We start from the raw sequence: 17946 nt of genomic DNA on the forward strand, positions 1-17946 counted from the left end.
TACCAATACTACACTCTAAGCAAAGGAGCAGACATTAAGGAGTTGCACTGCTAGGTGCAAAACACTCTCCCAGAGCCAAGAGTAATAAATATATCTTGCTAATTTTCCTCTGAATATATGGCATCAAGTAAATATATTATCATTAGACATTCTGATATAGCTGAGATAGCTGTCTTGGGCAGTGGGAGAAGTTAAGATTATTTCTAAATTAGGCAAACTGGCTCTCCTTATGGAGGTCACAAGTGTAAAGCATGACTCCAAACCCACTCCAGTATTCTTTTCTGGAGAATCCCATGGACAGAGGAGCCTGGAAGATTCCCAACCCATGGGATTGCAAAAGTTGGACATGACTTAACGACTAAACCACCACCAGACTAAACCACCAAAGTATGACAAAATATATTAATTCTTCATTTATCCATTCACTCATTCATTCAATATTCACTGCGCTTCCAGTGTACCAGGACACCTAAGACCTATTTGATTACTATGCAGGCATTAACACTGGAATGGATGGAATATCGTTTGCAATATAATTAAGAAATGAACTATAAAAAAAGAAAAGTACTGTGTAACTAAAAACCACCAAGAACACAATTACACATAGCCACACAAAACTCAATGAAAAAACACAGTTCCATTAGGGGGTCAAACTGTACTTCCACCATTTGCTTCAATGTAGTTTAATAAAACATGCCTAAACCCCCAATTTTAAAAACCAATAAAAATGCTTTTAATTTTGCTTGCTGCAGTGAAGTCACTCAGTCATTTCCGACTCTTTGCAGCCCCATGGACTGTAGCCTACCAGGCTCCTCCATCCATGGAATTTTCTAGGCAACAGTACTGGAGTGGGTTGCCATTTCCTTCTCCAGAGGATCTTCCTAACCCAGGGCTCAAACCCTGGTCTCCCACATTGCAGGCAGATGCTTTACCATTTGAGCCACCAGGGGAGCCCCAATTTACAAACACACTCGTGTGTGCACTTCTGTGCAAAAAATCTTGATGTATAGCTGGCTTGATTAAATGCCTGGAGTTTCCCATTAGGCCCAGGAGCACAGAGTCACGGGCACCGAATACTTTTAGGAAGTCTACAAAAATGTCTTCATGTCTTTAAAATCAGCAGCATAAAAATGAACTTTAAAGTCAAAGAAAATGTCTCAATATGTAACTAATATATTCATGCTTTTACCACTCCAGTCATAAAATTTAATTGTGATATATTCATATGTAGAAAGGGGTCCAGAGGGCAAAAATGGCTAGGCCCATGAAGGCCATGATGTGTTCCTTCTTTGTCAGAATTTCTTTCAAAACAAGAACAAAGGCAATTCTAATACATTTCTCCCTCCGAACAACCTTTGAGATTATTTTTGCAAAGCAGAGCATTTAAGTGCAGCCCCCTCCATATCCTCAAAGGACTGATTCCAGGATCCTCTCGGATACCAAAACCTGTGGATGCTCAAGTCTCTTATTTAACATGGCATAATATCTGTATATAACCTAGGCACACCCTCTGGTATACTTACTTTAAATGATGTCTAGATTACTTATAATACCTACTGAAGGTGTTATACAAATAACTGTAAATATAATGTAAATCCTATGCAAATAGTTGCCAGCATGTAGTAAATTTAAGTTTTGCTTTTGGGAACTTTTCGGGATATTTTTTTAAATTGGACATTTTCAATCTGCAGTTGGGTTGAATCTGTAGATACAGAAACTATGGATATAGAGGTATTGTATTCTAATCTAACTACAAAGTCTTAAATGACTACAGAATATAACGTACCTTCAGAGCCAGACTTGAAAATGTATTCGAAACGTTGCACTTAAAGCTCAGCTGTTTATCCAGGTTTCCATCCGGATCTCGCCTCCCATAGTCAGAAAGGCCTGTCCGGTCAGTGGCTGCCACTTTCTGGAACACGGTACATGTCATCCCAGTGAAGCCAGTAGCCTTGATGACATAAGCTTCCAGAGCAATATTGGGTGAATACTTCAAAAGTCAATCAAACAGGAGTTACAAAAGATTTATAACATGGGGGGAAAAGCACTTTCAAAGAGTTTCAAACACAAAATACTACATAAGCTAGAAGACAAAGCTTGAGCTCTTACTAAACAAAGACATTGTGTAGATAACTGGCAGAATCAAAAAAGATGCCAGCTACAGAAGGATGTTCTAAAATAGCAAGATACCCATGAAGAGGAAAAGAGTAAGTCACCAAGTATGGAAGATCAGATATAAATGAGAAGTCAATTAATAATTTGAAGAGTAGTTGCAGGAATCTATAAGTTGAAAATGGAAGTATCCAGATTTAAAAAAAAAAAAAAAAACAGCTAGAGAAATCAGTGGACCCCCTTAATGACCTTAGTACACTTAAAAGCTGCCTTATTCAATGCTTCATAACATCTTTACACTTCTTCCTTTCACAGGAACATCAACACTTAGCATTAAGTTTCACCAATAAAATCTTTATACAGACTCATGGCAAAGTTTTCTTCAGAAAAGGAAGGGAGGTGCTAGTCCAAACAGAAATAAACGAACAGATTTTGAAGGGCAAATTAGGCCAGAAAAGTCACCTGAAAAAGATGGCACCTGTCCTGACAATTTTAAGCAATGCAGGAGTGAGACTGAACTTGAGAGTCTATCAAAACCTATGGTCTGCTGATACCACCAACCATCCACCCATGTCCAGAAGCTTCTGGCACCACTCCCACCTGTCAGAACCACGACAGAGCTAACATAAGAAGTGACAGGCTGACCGGTTTCTTTTACATCCAGCAAGATGACAGGATGTGCAAGAAACTGCCTCCTTTAAGCATGGTTAATTCTACGTTTACTATGGAAGCAGGGCACCATTCTAAGTGCCATATGTGGACAAAGTTCTCCTTTAAACTTTTTTTTTTTTTTAAATATAGGACTTTCATGTAAGGTGTCCAAAATCTATCAGGAAGATTAAAATTTTTAAATATAAGAAGGTAGAATTTTTTCAAGTACCATATATATAGTAGAAAATATCTGGCAGTTCCCCAAATTTTTAAGGGTAAGAAATCTTTGCATTTAGTTTTGCCCCACAGGTGACAGAGTGTGAAAAATCTTACTAAATTCAATCATACTTACCAGCAAATTGTATTTGAAATTTCTTATTAATCAAAGACACATTAGAGTTACGATAAACATGTGAAACCTCAGTTGAAAGAAAAGTGCCATTTTGAAGTGCCCTTGAAGCCATGTCCTAAGTAGATATATTGTTTCTCAGGAACTTTTTTATACTTTGAAATGGTGTACAAATACCCCCTACACCCTCTATTATACCTGTGGGTTCTCAGGAGAATGAAGGAAGGTCTCTGTGCTGAGTAATAAGCAAGGCTGAAGCACAGGATGGAAAATGGGTTTAAATGATCTGGGAGGACCAAGTGTGGCCCTCAAACTGGCAAGCTCATTTCAAGTAAGGTCACAGAGAGCACCTACCCTAAACTATGTTGTCCTGACAGGAGCCAGTCTAGGCCTCCATTCTGTTCATTATTCAAGAAAGTAATACTAAACTTAACTGAACAAAAGGATCAATAAAACATGATCTCATCAAAAAGGTTCCATCAATTAATGGAAAGACAGTAATTTTGAATTGCATAAAATCATAGGAGGAAGTAGAAAACATTCAATGAACCCACTAAAATAGTTAGAAAATGAAAATCATGGGCCAGAGCAGAATATGACTGCTAAAATAATAAAATAAAACATTATTTATCATAGTTCCCACATTTATCATATCTACATTTTAGAACAGAAAAAGTAAGCAGTACACCAAGAAATTCTGCACAAACAAAATTTAAGATTATTTAACAGAGTGATCATTGGTGTTGGTTAGTCACTAAATTGTGTCCGAGTCTTTTATAACCTCCTGGACTGTAGCCCGCCAGGCTCCTCTGTCCATGGGATTTCCCAGGCAAAAATACTAGAGTGGATTGCCACTTCCTTCTCCAGGGGATCTTCCCAACCTAGGAATCGAACCCACATCTCCTGCACTGGCAGACGGATTCTTTACCACTGAGCCACCAGGGAAGCCCAAGAGTGGTTATTACATATAAATAACTCACTTCCCCCAAAGTGGAATTGACTGAAAATGCCAATAGGTTCACAAGAGTTGGAGGAATCCTAGTTCCTTTTTGAAATTGAAACCTGGGCAAGCAATCAAGCACTGTCTCAAAACATCCTTCAGGGCCCAGAAGACAATATCAGCTAGGATGTGTGATGGGCTTGTGACAGGAGGGCAAGGCTATGGTGTTCTTATTTGTGTTGTGAAAAGTTTCAGAGGATGAGATGGTGGTAACTGTTCAAATTACAAATTAAACCCAGTTATCAAGAAAACAGACTCCTCAGAAGCAAAACTGTCTTTTTAAATGTCTGAGAACAGGAAATTCTATAATAATCAGCAGTAACAAAATACTCACCCCATAATGGGATGAGACCTATCTATTTTGAGGTTAGAGCTGCTTTCAATGAACCTTTTCCTTAGAAATCTAGGATAACGTGACACTTACCGTTGAATAAACATGAGCTCCGTTTGCCAGTCGGTATGTGGCGGTGCGCTGCAGACACTGAACGATTCTACTGCAGGCTTTGGCCTCCCTCTGCGCCAGCCCCAGGACGCGTTCATCAGCCAACATGATGTTACTTGCAATGTCAACCATCACATCGCCAAGCTAGCAGGCGGGCAACAGAGAAAAGAAAGATCTTTAAAGCCCACACAGGAGGCTTTACATCATCAAAATCCTAATGAGACACTAAGATGGGCATTCAGTCTAAATTTTCACAGGAACACCCAACAGGCACTTGACTCATTTCTCATTAAGGCATCTTCAGATAGGAAGAGCACAGTCGTTATAACCATTTGGTAATATTTAGCTCAAAACAGTGTACTCACGTAACCACCAAATCATCAGGGAAAAGACTGACATGCAGTACTCAAACTGACAGGTTGGGGTGGGGGTGGGGGGTGCAGTCAGGGAGTGGGGGGAGAAAGGCATTTATATTAATCAAGGGGAAGAAAATCGCATGATTCTTAGAATAAACAGATCTCAACTCTGTCTGGAAAAACACTTATCTTCTTTTTGCATAAGTATTACTTAATATGATCAAGAAGTATCTGGCACAACATTAAATCAACTATACTTCAATTAAATTTAATTAAAAATAAAAGAATATACTGGTGACCTATTTAGCATCCTGTCATGTTTAAAACCCTAGGTATGTACAACTACTGTGAGTTCTCTGTATGCGCTGGGCCATCACATGAGTCTGTGCACACATGGTTCCCCCTTTATCTTTATCTTGAATGGGCTGCTTCTTCCCCATCTCCCAACTCAAGGGATGCTTTGATTTACGTGGTCACAGAAACAAATGAATCCCAAGAAGTGTCCACTTTTCCACTGCTTGTTTCATTTCCTGAATTCTTTTCATTAGCTCAGCTCATAACTTGCAGATGTAAACATCTGTCAGGGAACACCAGTGAACAATCAATGGGCTGTCGTTGCTGGTGACTTGTAGGTCTCATATCAGAAAAGTGCGCTGAACAGCCCAGGCTAAGCAGACAGCCTGTTTCCGGGAGGGTCTACTATTGAGCAAACTGTTCACGAGAACTGGAGCACACAAGCGTTCTGGAGGTAGCACTGGAGGACTGACAAGCTGGCAGGTCCTCTAACCAAGAAAAAAGCCTCAAAAGCCCCAAAGCCAAGCCAGACTGCCAAGGACATTTCAGCAGATGTCTTTTCATCACCCCAGAAGAGTCCAGCTGAGCTTTTCAACCTTGTTCTGCCTCCAATACTCTTCCCAGGGTGTGTAATTATGAGGGCTGAGGTGGGTCTGGAAAAAGACCAGTCGTTTCCACCCATGCTTCATTTCAGGAAGAAGACAAGCCTGTGGAAATCTACCGGATTCCACCCCCAAGCCATGGAACAGGGCTGGCACCTCACGTACCTTCCTTTATTTGTGAAACAAGGATAATAACCATCCTATCTTTTCTGAATGTTATGAAGATTAAGCTCCACTAATAACTGTAAGGCTCCTAAAACTATGCCTTGCACATGGCAGGCATTCAAAACATAGCTCTAATTTTACTGTTCCTTTTTCTTTTTTTTTTTCATTTCCATCCCAAAATAAGTCTCTTTGAGAATGACAGGCTCTAGAAGCGTTAAGAAGGGTACATTTTTAAAGTCTATATGTTCATATATAAAGAGGAACAATGTACCCAGCAAAACTGCCTCTATTTCCTCTGTAAAGCCCCATCGTCTTATCCAATTCAAATACAGTTAATTGACTTCATACTGCCGTTATTATCATGTGTCACAATTCTGTCCTTATTTGAATTCCAATATAAACATCTTGGGGGCAGGGACAGCACAATGTCCTACTTATATTCATATTCATTCATTAGTGTAACTTCTCATATAAAAGCCAATAGCTATACAATGCCCATTCACTCCCTGACTAAATATTTATTGAGGACCAAGGTGAGCCAGACACTATCCCAAGCAATGGAGGTACAGCAGTGAGAGAAACACAAAAGATCTATTTTGGAGTCTGTATCTATCAAGAAAATATATAATAAGCAACTAAATACATTTCTGTTTAAAGTGACTAGGTTGTGATACCTGCAAGAGATGAAATAAACAGAGTAATAAATAACAGACAGTAATGGAATTTAACCGCAAAACCCAATTTTAATGGACTCACATATTCTCTCAAGAGGCAACTCATTCAAACCCAAGGTCAACTGACAAAGAATTAAGAAGAACCTATAATCAAACTAGGTAGAATACTGAGCTTGTTCATTTGGTACAATTGATGAAAACACCAGGCTTCCCTGTGGCTTAGATGGTAAAGCGTCTGCCTACAATGTAGAAGACTGGGTTCAATCCTTGGTTCAGGAAGATCTCTGGAGAAGGAAATGGCAAACCACTCCAGTATTCTTGCCTGGAAAATCCCATGGACAGAGAAACCTGTGTCCATGGGGTCACAAAAAGTCAGACACGACTGAGTGACTTCACCTTCTTTTCACTTTCATGAAAATACCAGCACCTCAGAATATATTCCTAAAAACAATAGGTATGGGGGTAAATTTCACTTTAACAGAAGGGCTTATTTCTGGAGTCATGAAGATGGGTGGTGACTTTTGTATATCAGCCACTTACACAGCAACTGGAACAATAACTACCACCTCTTAATGGGAATTCAGAGAAGCTAGAGAATTTGGTTACATTTTTACCTCTTATTCTTACCTTTCAAATTTGTATTTTCAAAACTGTATGCAAAAATAAATAAGAGATGACACGGTATGATATGTTCTATAGCTATCAGAAAAGAAATGGCCATTGCCTGCAAAACTTTAAAAGATAAAATACAAGAAAATACCAATTCTCCTCCCAGGCACTTCTCAAATATTTTGAAGTATTCAAAAAAAATCAGCAATTTTACAACTAGTTTGGAAATTTCTTTACAAGTTCTACATGTATGGGCTTTATGAAAATCTAACATGAGACCTAACTGATATATCATCTCTTTTGAAAAGCTGTTTATTTTTTAATCAAGGAACTACAGCTATGGGTCACTAGATAATGCCAGCCAAGGAATTTGACATGTGTCAATAACAGTTTAAAAAAAAAAAAAAAGTAGTAGTTATCTGTAAGAAGGTATAGAGCTAATAAAAGTGGTTGCTTTAGCTGAGGATAAACCTTTTTTTTCCCCCATTATTTCATTATAAATGGCTATGAATTAAAGAAACAGTTTTGTAGCCAAAATATCCCCTATAGCAAGCAATCATGAAACACTACATGCTTCTGGAGCTTGGTTATGGAAGTAGTTCTGAATCCTTCATGGTGGCAAAAAAGGACACAAAAAGAATAACAGTACATGAAAAATTACACTGGATTAAAAAAGCATCCCTGAAATGTGACACACAGGTACAGTTTAATAACTGCAACCGATGTGTTGAGAAGCACCATATTTCTCTTCAACTGCATTCCCTGAAGGCCACGCCAGCCATGGAAGGGTCGGAAGAGTCATGCACCTGCTCTCTAATCTGTCATACCAAAGGGTGAGGATCAAATGAAAACACTGTGAACGCACTTCATCCAAGATAAAAGGGTAAAGAAATGAAAATGCCACATTAATAACAATGAAACCATTAAATGTCATCTGTGGTAAGAGGCAGAATATTTCATGCTCTTCTCAATATTTATGTTTGCAATCCCGGGCAAAACTAGATTAAAATCACCTGTAAATTTCATGAATTTCTGATGTTGGTTCACGTAACACACAATACATAAACTCAACTTGATGGTATTTGATTTTAATGTAACAGGAGTACAAAATAACACTGCAGCGAGAATGCTTACATGCCTTGGAGTTAAGTTCTCCTGGGTTAAGAGTTCAACCATCCCTTACAAGTTAAATGTCCATAGCAAATTATTTATCCTCTCTAAGTCTCTGTTTGCCCATTTGCAAAATGAGACCAAGAACCCTATGAAAACTGTCTTTCTTTAAGAAAGACAGAGAGAGAGAACAGAAGGCAAATATCTTCATTAAGCAATTCACATACTTTTTGAGAAAAGCCAAGAAATCTAGGCCCCTTCTCACATTCTTGTTTCAAGCACAAAGTCAGCAGGGGGTACCTTGGCAATTCTAATAACCAGAGAAGCAAGAATTAGACACATATACCACAGGGCATGGGAGTTGGTGATGGACAGGGAGGCCTGACGTGCTGCGATTCATGGGGTCGCAAAGAGTCAGACATGACTGAGCAACTGAACTGAACTGACCACAGGGCAGTATGCTGAGTTGTCATCTGGGGACAGATGAGATGGAGATGGAAAGTACAGAACTGACACACAGTTCAAACTCGACTAAATAATAACTCAGCTGATGTCATTATTTTAGTTCAAGTAAACTTCATGGTTTTTTCTAATTATAAATAACTGTATTGATATCATTCCCATCTCAAAGTATGCTATATTGCCCTGATTATTTAATGAAGGAATTGCTCTGTTCTGAAAGTCAACTTTTAAGACTGTGTTTGTGGCATTATTAACCAGCTTCAGCATCCTGAGGGCCTGGGGACCCCATTGACTACTCAGCTTGATGAGTAGTCAGTGCTCGAAAGGCCCAAATGTGATGGACATCAGGACTATGGCAAAGAGGAAAGCTCTGATGTCACTCTGGTTCAAAAATAAAGAGGATGGCGATGGGAAAATAAGCGGGAAGGGGAAAAGATGGAAAATAATGTCACAGGGAATAAAAGCTGCATTTAGCCTCTATTGCCTTATAGAAAGTATCTGAAATAGCCTAACAAAGTTTAAAAGATAATTCTTTTTAAATTAAAACATACACAGAGAGTGAAAAAGTGTGTTAGTCACTCAGTCATATCCAACTCTTTGCAACCTCACAAACTGTAGCCTGCCAGGCTCCTCTGTCCACGGAATTCTCTAGGCAAGAATACTGGAGTGGGTTGCCATTTCCTTCCTCTAGGGGATCTTTGCGACCCAGGGATAGAACCACGGTCTCCTACATTGTAGGCAGATTCTTGACTGTCTGAGCCACCAGGGAAGTCCTGGTGGAAAATATAGGCTTAAAAAAAGACTCAAATAAGTTAAAATACACATCAATGGCAAAGTTAATGGGACTGGGGAAAAATTGATTCTTGACATGTTTCCAGTCAAGGCAGTGAAGACAACTGTTCACTTACTAATGAAAACGAGAATATTTCCTCCATGTAGATAGTCACTTTCATAAAGAAAATTCTTAGAACACATGAAGAACACTATTAAAGAGATACCAAGTGAAATGCTCAACACCCTCAGCCATACCTTCACAACAAACGGAAAGGCTTAACTTCTACGATCCCTCCAACTTTCCCACTGGAAGCAGATCTTGTTTTTTCCGATGACAAAAATGTACATGCATCTCCCTTTCTGGAAGCATGGAGGACTAAGTACTACGGACAATTCTCCTGATAAAAGTGAAAAATGGTAAAGGGAAAAAAGTTACCTTTTAAATGCACCACTGACCACTCAGAAAACAAAGGCTCCACGAGGGACCAACAGCAAAACAACAGGAATCCGAAGAGCTCTGAGGCTGAGCTCGGCTCACCACAGACTGTGCTTTGACTTCCATGTAAGAGCCAGGCCCTGCCAACACAGGCCAACAGGAGAAAACCACAGCATAAAGCTGATAAGCCAAAGGGGACACCAGCAGGATCAGGGCCAACCAGCGTTAAACTAGCCTCCTGGAAGGAAGGGAATCGCAAGGAAACTTGAAACTTGTCCATCTTGACTTTGGCACAAGGTAGGAGGTAAAAAAAATCTGTTCCCTGTCAATCTGTCAACACAAGTCGACCTTCACACAGGACTGAGAACAGAGTTCTCATTTTTCCAGTGGTCTGAGAAACCTCAAGCTGAGATCTACTTTCAATGTGACCCCCTAACACTGATATAGCCCCCAGCACCTAGCAGAAGCACGTAAGTATCACATCATACCATACATCATGTCATAATAATGACACACCATTCCATTCTCATGAAGACCACTCGTCACCAACACGCATCAGCACAGTTCTGGAGGTCCTCACCGATGTATAACCAGAAAAACAGGATGTGTTTTATATGGGAACAGACAAACCAACTGTTATCTACTGTCTACGGACAAAACCGTCTGTCTAGAAAATCCCACAAAACCAACTAGAAAATTATATGAATGAATTTCATGAGGAAACCAGACACAAGGTCCACATTTTAAAAAATAATAATAATCAAGGAAAACTGAACACGGATTAGATATTTTATAATATTAAGCACTTGAGTTCATTTGGGTGATATAATGACCATTTCATGGTTCTATTTTAAAGTTCCTTACAATTAAAAAAAAATTATGGATGAAATATGATACCTAAAATGTGCTCTTAAATGTTCCAGCATTGAAAGACAGAAAGACACAGAGTAAGACAGAGACACACAGAGACGTAGGGAGAGGGGAAGAGAGAAGGAAGGAGGGGCAGATAACATAAAATGATGGAGAGGAGAGATGAAGCAAGACTGGTAAGCACCGAAAATTGTCGAAACTCAGTGAAAGGTAAAACAAAAGTGTTAATAATAATATTCCTTCTCCTACACTTTAGGAATTTTCTAATTAAAAAAAAATTTTTTTTAAGTTAAAGCCAAAGAGAACATTTTTTTAAAAAGAGGTAAGGATAGAAAAGAAATATACTACAGTGGTCCTCAATGTGGGAGACCTGGGTTCAATCCCTGGGTTGGGAAGATCCGCTGGAGAACAGAAAGGCTACCCACTCCAGTATTCTGGTCTGGAGAATTCCATGGACTGCAGTCCATGGGGTTGCAAAGAGTCAGACACGACTGAGGGACTTTCACTTCACTTCACAATGGTGCTCAAAGCCTGTGCCAGAGATGTTGCCCAGTATCACCTGGAATTTAGTGGAAATATGAATCCTCAGGCTTCCCGTACCCGGAACCTGGTACCAATCATGGGCCTCATGAAAGTTTGAGAAACCATGTTGTCAGAAGGATCAAAAAGCCAGAGGCTGAGTCTTTGAAAATGTTAACAATATCAGGAAGTCTGACAAGTAAGATCAAGGAAAAAAACATTAAAAATATTGAAAATAAAAAAGAAACTCACCAGTACAGATGTGATTATATCTTAAAGTGAATAAATGAAAGAATTTTAAAAATTCTATACACAAAAATGTGAGGTGCATGCCTTACATATTTAAAACTAGAGCACAGTAAGAAAACTGTAACACATAACTAACTCTAATCTTCATAGATGTTCTCTTTAAAATGGATATATGTTTGTTCCCATAAGAGAAATCACTACAGTAAATATGGAACACACACTATCTGACAGATAACCTTCGGCTCTTTTTCAAAGATCCGGGTAAATACCTCATTTAGATCTGGCAGTTTGATAGTTTTCAGCACCCACCTTAAGATAAGAGTACCAGCTTGTGTTGGCTAGACTCAATCACAAGCTGTTTATGAAAAAATCCACAGCACAACAACTTTCTGGATATAATACAAAAGTCAATTTAATTGTCCAATTATGCTATATGCATTTTAAGATACCTTAGCATAATTTTATGCAGTGTTAATTAACTTAAAATGGAGCCCTTAAGCCTTATGAACTCTTCTTAACATAGCAATAAACAAGGAAAGCTCTAGCCTGCAATTTTAAGCTTCCAAAGAATCAAATGTCTGTCACTGCATCAAAGGTAATATTACATTTATATCTCAATTGTTCAATTCTGAATAATTTTCTGTTTTTTCTATTTATACTTAATAGGTTGCCATCATTTGTTACCAAAGATAGTTAAAATTTCACCTTCTATGTCAGCCAGTGAAAGTGACAACAATCTTCTTCAAAGTAAGTTTTTAGATAAGTAACTAAAGCAGTCTGGTGATTTTTTTAAAAAGGACTTCTCTCTTAGCTTCTAAGATCATAAGAATGTTCCTTTTCAGAGGGGACACGTGTATGCCTATGGCTGATTTATGTTGATATATGGCAAAAATCATCACAATATTGTAAAATAATTATCCTCCAATTCAAATAAATAAATTAAAAAAAAAAGAAATTGTGAATGGCTATGTTGTATATATACAACAAAGGTCCATACAGTCAAAGCTATGGTTTTTCCAGTAGTCATGTATGAATGTGAGAGTTGGACATAAAGAAAACTGAGTCCCAAAGAATTGATGCTTTTGAACTGTGGTGTTGGAGAGGACTCTTTTGAGTCCCTTGAACTGCAAGATCAAACCAGTCAATCATAAGGGAAATTGGTCCTGAATATTCATTGGAAGGATTGATGTTGAAGGTGAAGCTCCAATACGTTGGCCACCTGATGCAAAGAACTGACTCATTGCAAATGACTCTGATGCTGGGCAAGATTGAAGGCAAGAGAAGAAGGGGACGACAGAGAATGAGATGTTTGGATGGCATAGCTGACTTGATGGACATGAGTCTGAGCAAGCTCCAGGAGTTGGTGATAGACAGGGAAGCCTGGCATGCTACAGTCCGTGGGGTTGCAAAGAACAGGACACGACTGAGCGACTGAACTGCAACTGCTGTTGTGCATCTATAACATACAATATTGCACATCAACTCAACTTCAATTAAAACAGATAAATAAATGAAAATTCCTCACACATACAAAAAAGAACGCTAACTTCTTAACCCTATAAAAAGTATATCCTAGCTTTGCAATGATAAAAATAGTTTCACCTATATTTTCTCACTTGCGTAAACTCTGCAAGTTAAACAGGGCAAACATCATGTCTCATTTTAAAAATAAAGGGTCCATGGTTAACAACTCACAAACCAGGTCCACTTCCAGTCTTCAACAAGATGCTTCCCTCTAAGAACATGACAAGGCAACAAAAATTCAGACCATTCTTCCCACACAGCAGCAACACAATGAAACGTACACCTCAGGGCACCACACTGCTGCTCCCACGCTGGGAGGAGTACACAAGTCCCTCACACCAGAACAGGACAGCAAGGGGATAAACTTTGGTCTATCACATGATGGCAGGACCTTTCCCTCTGTACAAATTCCAAAAGCCATTCCAATTACTCTAGTGACCTGAAACATCCAGCCTCCATGAATGACTTCTAATCATGTGGGCACCTAACCTGTGATTATAATCAACAAGGGAGAGCAGGATTACCACAGAGCCAGGATTCACACGGCTCCTCCCAGCACCAGAAAAATTCATCATGGGAAGCGGGCTATGGCCCAAGGACAGAATCAAGCAAAGGAACAATCGTTAGGAATCTAAGGTCTGAAGTTCAGATAACAACAGTGAAATGCCATGTCATCATTAGGTGGTCTGGTGTTCTGAATCCCGTTTATAAACATGTCACTATTTTCTTTCCTTTATCAGCTATCCTACATCAAGTAAAGTATCTAATGTACTAGAGCTGCAATTTCAAAATTTATCACCAAAATGCCAGATATTAATAGATACCACATGCAAAAAGTTCCCTTGGTTAAATTATGTAGAGAAACAAGGGATATTATTGGGTTGGCCAAAAAGTTCATTTGGGTTTATCCATACCACTGTGCGTAAAAAGCTGAATGAACTTTTTGGCCAAACCAATACCACCTTTTAGCACATTAATGAATCTGAGATGCCCCACATAAAGAAATATATTACGACTTTGTTTAGTTCAGTGTTTTCCCCACAATACTTTTGAAATACCATGACAGAGCAAAGCTCTTCTAGAAAGTAAATGTGATACAGTAGAAAATTGCTGAATTAGACAGCTAAAGTTCTTGGGTTGTTTTCAGCCCTACATAATTTAGCTCTAAAACCTTAGAGAAATTATTTAATTTTCTTTAGGCTTCAGTGTATGACCTAATCTAGGTTTATTCTAGCTCAAAAATTCATTTTTATGTGATTCCATCACAAGAGAAACAGTTTATATAAAAGTTCTCACCTGGCTGGAAATAGAGTTTAAGAACATGTTAATCTGCAGCTAAAAACTTATTCAAAACATTATTTGCCACTCACTCATTCTGAAAACAGTAGTTGTCAATGGCTTCCCCTAAAGGGTATCATGTGGAAAGGAATATCACAGCTTGAACATGGCCCCTTTTCAAAGTCACTAAATTTTCATGCCTCGTGTATCTTAATCATTTGGAATTTTGTTCTAAAAGTGCTAAAATAGTCTTACATTTTCTCTAGGACATTCCCAAAGCAATTTAACACAAGATCTGGGGAACTAAAACTCTCATGAAGAAGGATGAACAAGTGGGAGTTTGCTGTATGGCACAGGGAGCCGAAAGCCAGTGCTCTGTGACAACCTAGAAGGCTGGGGTGGGGAGGGGTGGGAGGGGGTTTCAAGAGGGAGGGGACACATCTACACATATGACTGACTCATGTTGATGTATGGCAGCAACCATCCCAATATTGTAATTACCCTCTAATTTAAAATTAAATTTAAAAAATTAATAGAAGAATAAAAAAGATTCTACTTTCTGAACACTGTAAATTAAGCAGCATACAAAGAGTTCTTCAACCAACAAATTTAAGTGGTGATTGAAAAAAAACAAAGAAGAAGGATGAAAACACACCAGTGGGGAGAAGGGAAATCCCAGGCAGCCTGAGAGATGCAGCCCGACTCACACACACCATGGATGCAGAAAAAGCTGCTTTCTCACAGGCTGGTTCTGCCCTACCCTGGTACCTTATTTCCAAGAACTAACAAGCCACCTCTACTCCTCCCAACAAGTCCCCATGACAGATGGAGCATAGGTTTCTCAATGACAATTCTGGAAATTAAAAGGTATATTTAGTTCAAATACAGCAAACATAAGTAGGCTTTAAAAATAGAGAGTCAGCTCTATCACACAACCATTTGCTGACATAACTATGCTACAAATCCAAACCAGAAAATACCTCTTTTGATTTTTCCTCTTTGGTAAATCTTCCAAATTTCTCTATCATTTCAGCCACAAATATAACATCCATCTTGTCCGAAAAGTTGGCCGCTTCCACAGTGTAAGCTAATAACTGTCGGGCTGTAGCCACAGCGTTGGTAAGATTGAGAGGCATCTGTATTAAAAAGGCAAAAAAGAAGCACTTAGCAAGTGAAGTGAAGGTCACTCAGTCATGTCCCACTCTTTGTGACACCATGGACTGTACAGTCCACGGAATTCTCCAGGCCAGAATACTGGAGTGGGTAGCCTTTCCCTTCTCCAGGGGATCTTCTCAACCCAGGGATCGAATGCAGGTCTCCCACATTGCATCTTACCTTTGCATTTCAAAACATGGCAATTTCAAAACTCTTTATCACCGATTCACTATGGCCTTCCTAAAATGCTTTTTCCAAAACTGAGAAGACAAATTTTGTTGGAAACTAACTGAAGGAATTTTCTTTAACTTAGAATGAAATAAAACAATACATAAAAACACATCAGGGAGGGACTTCCCTGATGGTCCAGTGGTTAAGACTGTGCTTCTAGTACAGGGGATGTGGGTTTGATCCCTGGTCAGGGAACTAAGATCTTACATGCTACAGCATGGCCAAAAGATAAAAATAAACAAAGTTAAAAGTTTAAAAAGAAAAAGAAATATCAGGGAAGCAGACTGCACCATCTCTTCATCTATATCTATGCAAATCCTATATATACTCAATTCTAATTGCCTAGTAACACCTTTCCCAAGTATTCCAGCCAGGAGGGAACAATATCTCCCCTGGAACTCCTGCCACCTGGGAGTACGAACCACTTATTTAGCACTTATCTATACTGCCATGCACGGCCTGTAATGTTTTACATTTGTTTATTATTGACTTAAACACAACTCAGCACCAACCATTACAAAAAGTGTGTATCAGGTGCAAAGAAGCATTTAAAAATGTGTAAAAAAAAATCACCTGCCAGCTGCTTATAATCAGCTATGGTTTTAAAAAAGACACAGAAGCAGAGATGAGAAAAGGCATACTAAAAGGACAAGCACAACAGGCATCTCTTGACAAAGGGATTATAAAAGGAACTGAAGAGGGGGCCTCCCAGGTGCTCTTGAAGAATGGTTGGGATTCTGTTTGGGGATACAGATGATAAGTTACTCAAGCAAAGGCATAAAGCCAGGCCATGCCTGGAAAGGAAGAGTAATGCCAGAGAGGGCCTTGAATACTGGTTGAGAAGAACAGGTCTGATCCCGAAGACACAGTCCACAAAAGTATAGACACCAAATCCTGACGCTTTACCAGTAGTAAAAAAAACTTATGTATTTGGTGTGAGCACCATGTCTTATTAGCAACCTCAGCAGATCTGAAGACTTTCCAGTTACCTGATTAAACATATAAAGAACTCTAGTGACATCATTCGCATACTGGCAGCGAGAATAATCATCATCCGCCCAAAAGCCACCTCGATCACATCTGCGCCAGGCCTTTCTCTCATCCTGTGCGTTCCCAGGGTAGATCCCACTACCGTGGGCATTCCGAGTACACTGCAGGTACGCGGTGATGCCTGCCAGTGTTCTGGGCCACCTAGAGAGACGAAGACACAAGAGAACCTACACTGATACAAGTAACCGCAGGGGAAAATCAAGGATCAGGACATGTCACACAGAATCAGAGGAAAATCAAGAAGAAACAGAACTCCTTTAATAACAAAGACAAACACAAAAAAAGTTAAAATGAACTAAAACCATTATAAGTTAACAGCTGAATAAATTTTAATGCCATAACAGAATATTTTCCTAAAATATTCTAAATATAACCACGGAAATTGTACCTTATCAAGCAGAAAAGAAAAATGGTGCACCAAACGATCTTATGTTTCTTTAATTACTGTTACTGTATCGTTGGCTTATACAACCATTAGGTATATAAGGTCAGAATCTTTTCCAATATGAATAGAATTTGGCCTTTCTCAGAAAGAGAGTTAGTATACTTGCAGAAAGAACTGCCATCCTTAAAGTGGCCTGCCTGCAATGCTGGCCCTTAGGTGGCACCCAGGAATTTGGGGCTTTTTGTGTTCACAGTTAACTGGTTAAGAGTGATTCACTTTACCTAGACAGTCTGGGGAAGCCATATGGTGTACACTGAGCAACTGCTTTCATCCTGGGGGTCTAAAGTTTTGGAATAAGATAGACAGAGGTTGCCTTTATGAACATTTCCCAACAGGAGTTTTGGATGCTGAGACTCCAATGGACTTTCCTGGGCAAAAACACTACACAGAGGCTGCTGCCTTTTCAAGGCTGGAGGAGGGGTAGGCTCTGCATGAGCCTCCTGGGAGGCAGAGATAATCAAGAACTTATACACTGATCACCCCAGAATCCACCTGTGTCTTTTCCCCTTATTATCTGGCTAGGTATATTACTAGATCACTGTATCTGAGCTGTGACCACAGCTGCATGCTGAGTCCTGTGAGTCCTTTC

General features: G+C 39.2%; 1 protein-coding gene across 2 annotated transcripts in view; it reads right to left on the reverse strand.

The window, feature by feature from the left end:
- Nucleotides 1-17946, reverse strand: part of ADGRA3 (adhesion G protein-coupled receptor A3) — a 130456-nt gene that overhangs the window by 42247 nt on the left and 70263 nt on the right. For both annotated transcript variants that reach the window (XM_040237930.1, XM_040237931.1), the window contains exons 9-12: nucleotides 16852-17053; nucleotides 15457-15612; nucleotides 4537-4698; nucleotides 1787-1990 (exon numbers count right to left, since the gene is read on the reverse strand). In XM_040237930.1, the coding sequence (XP_040093864.1) occupies nucleotides 1787-1990; nucleotides 4537-4698; nucleotides 15457-15612; nucleotides 16852-17053 (724 nt within the window). The remainder of the gene's footprint in view (nucleotides 1-1786; nucleotides 1991-4536; nucleotides 4699-15456; nucleotides 15613-16851; nucleotides 17054-17946) is intronic.

The sequence above is a fragment of the Oryx dammah genome, unplaced genomic scaffold (genome assembly GCF_014754425.2).
Source record: "Oryx dammah isolate SB20612 unplaced genomic scaffold, SCBI_Odam_1.1 HiC_scaffold_3, whole genome shotgun sequence".
Taxonomy (NCBI): domain Eukaryota; kingdom Metazoa; phylum Chordata; class Mammalia; order Artiodactyla; family Bovidae; genus Oryx; species Oryx dammah.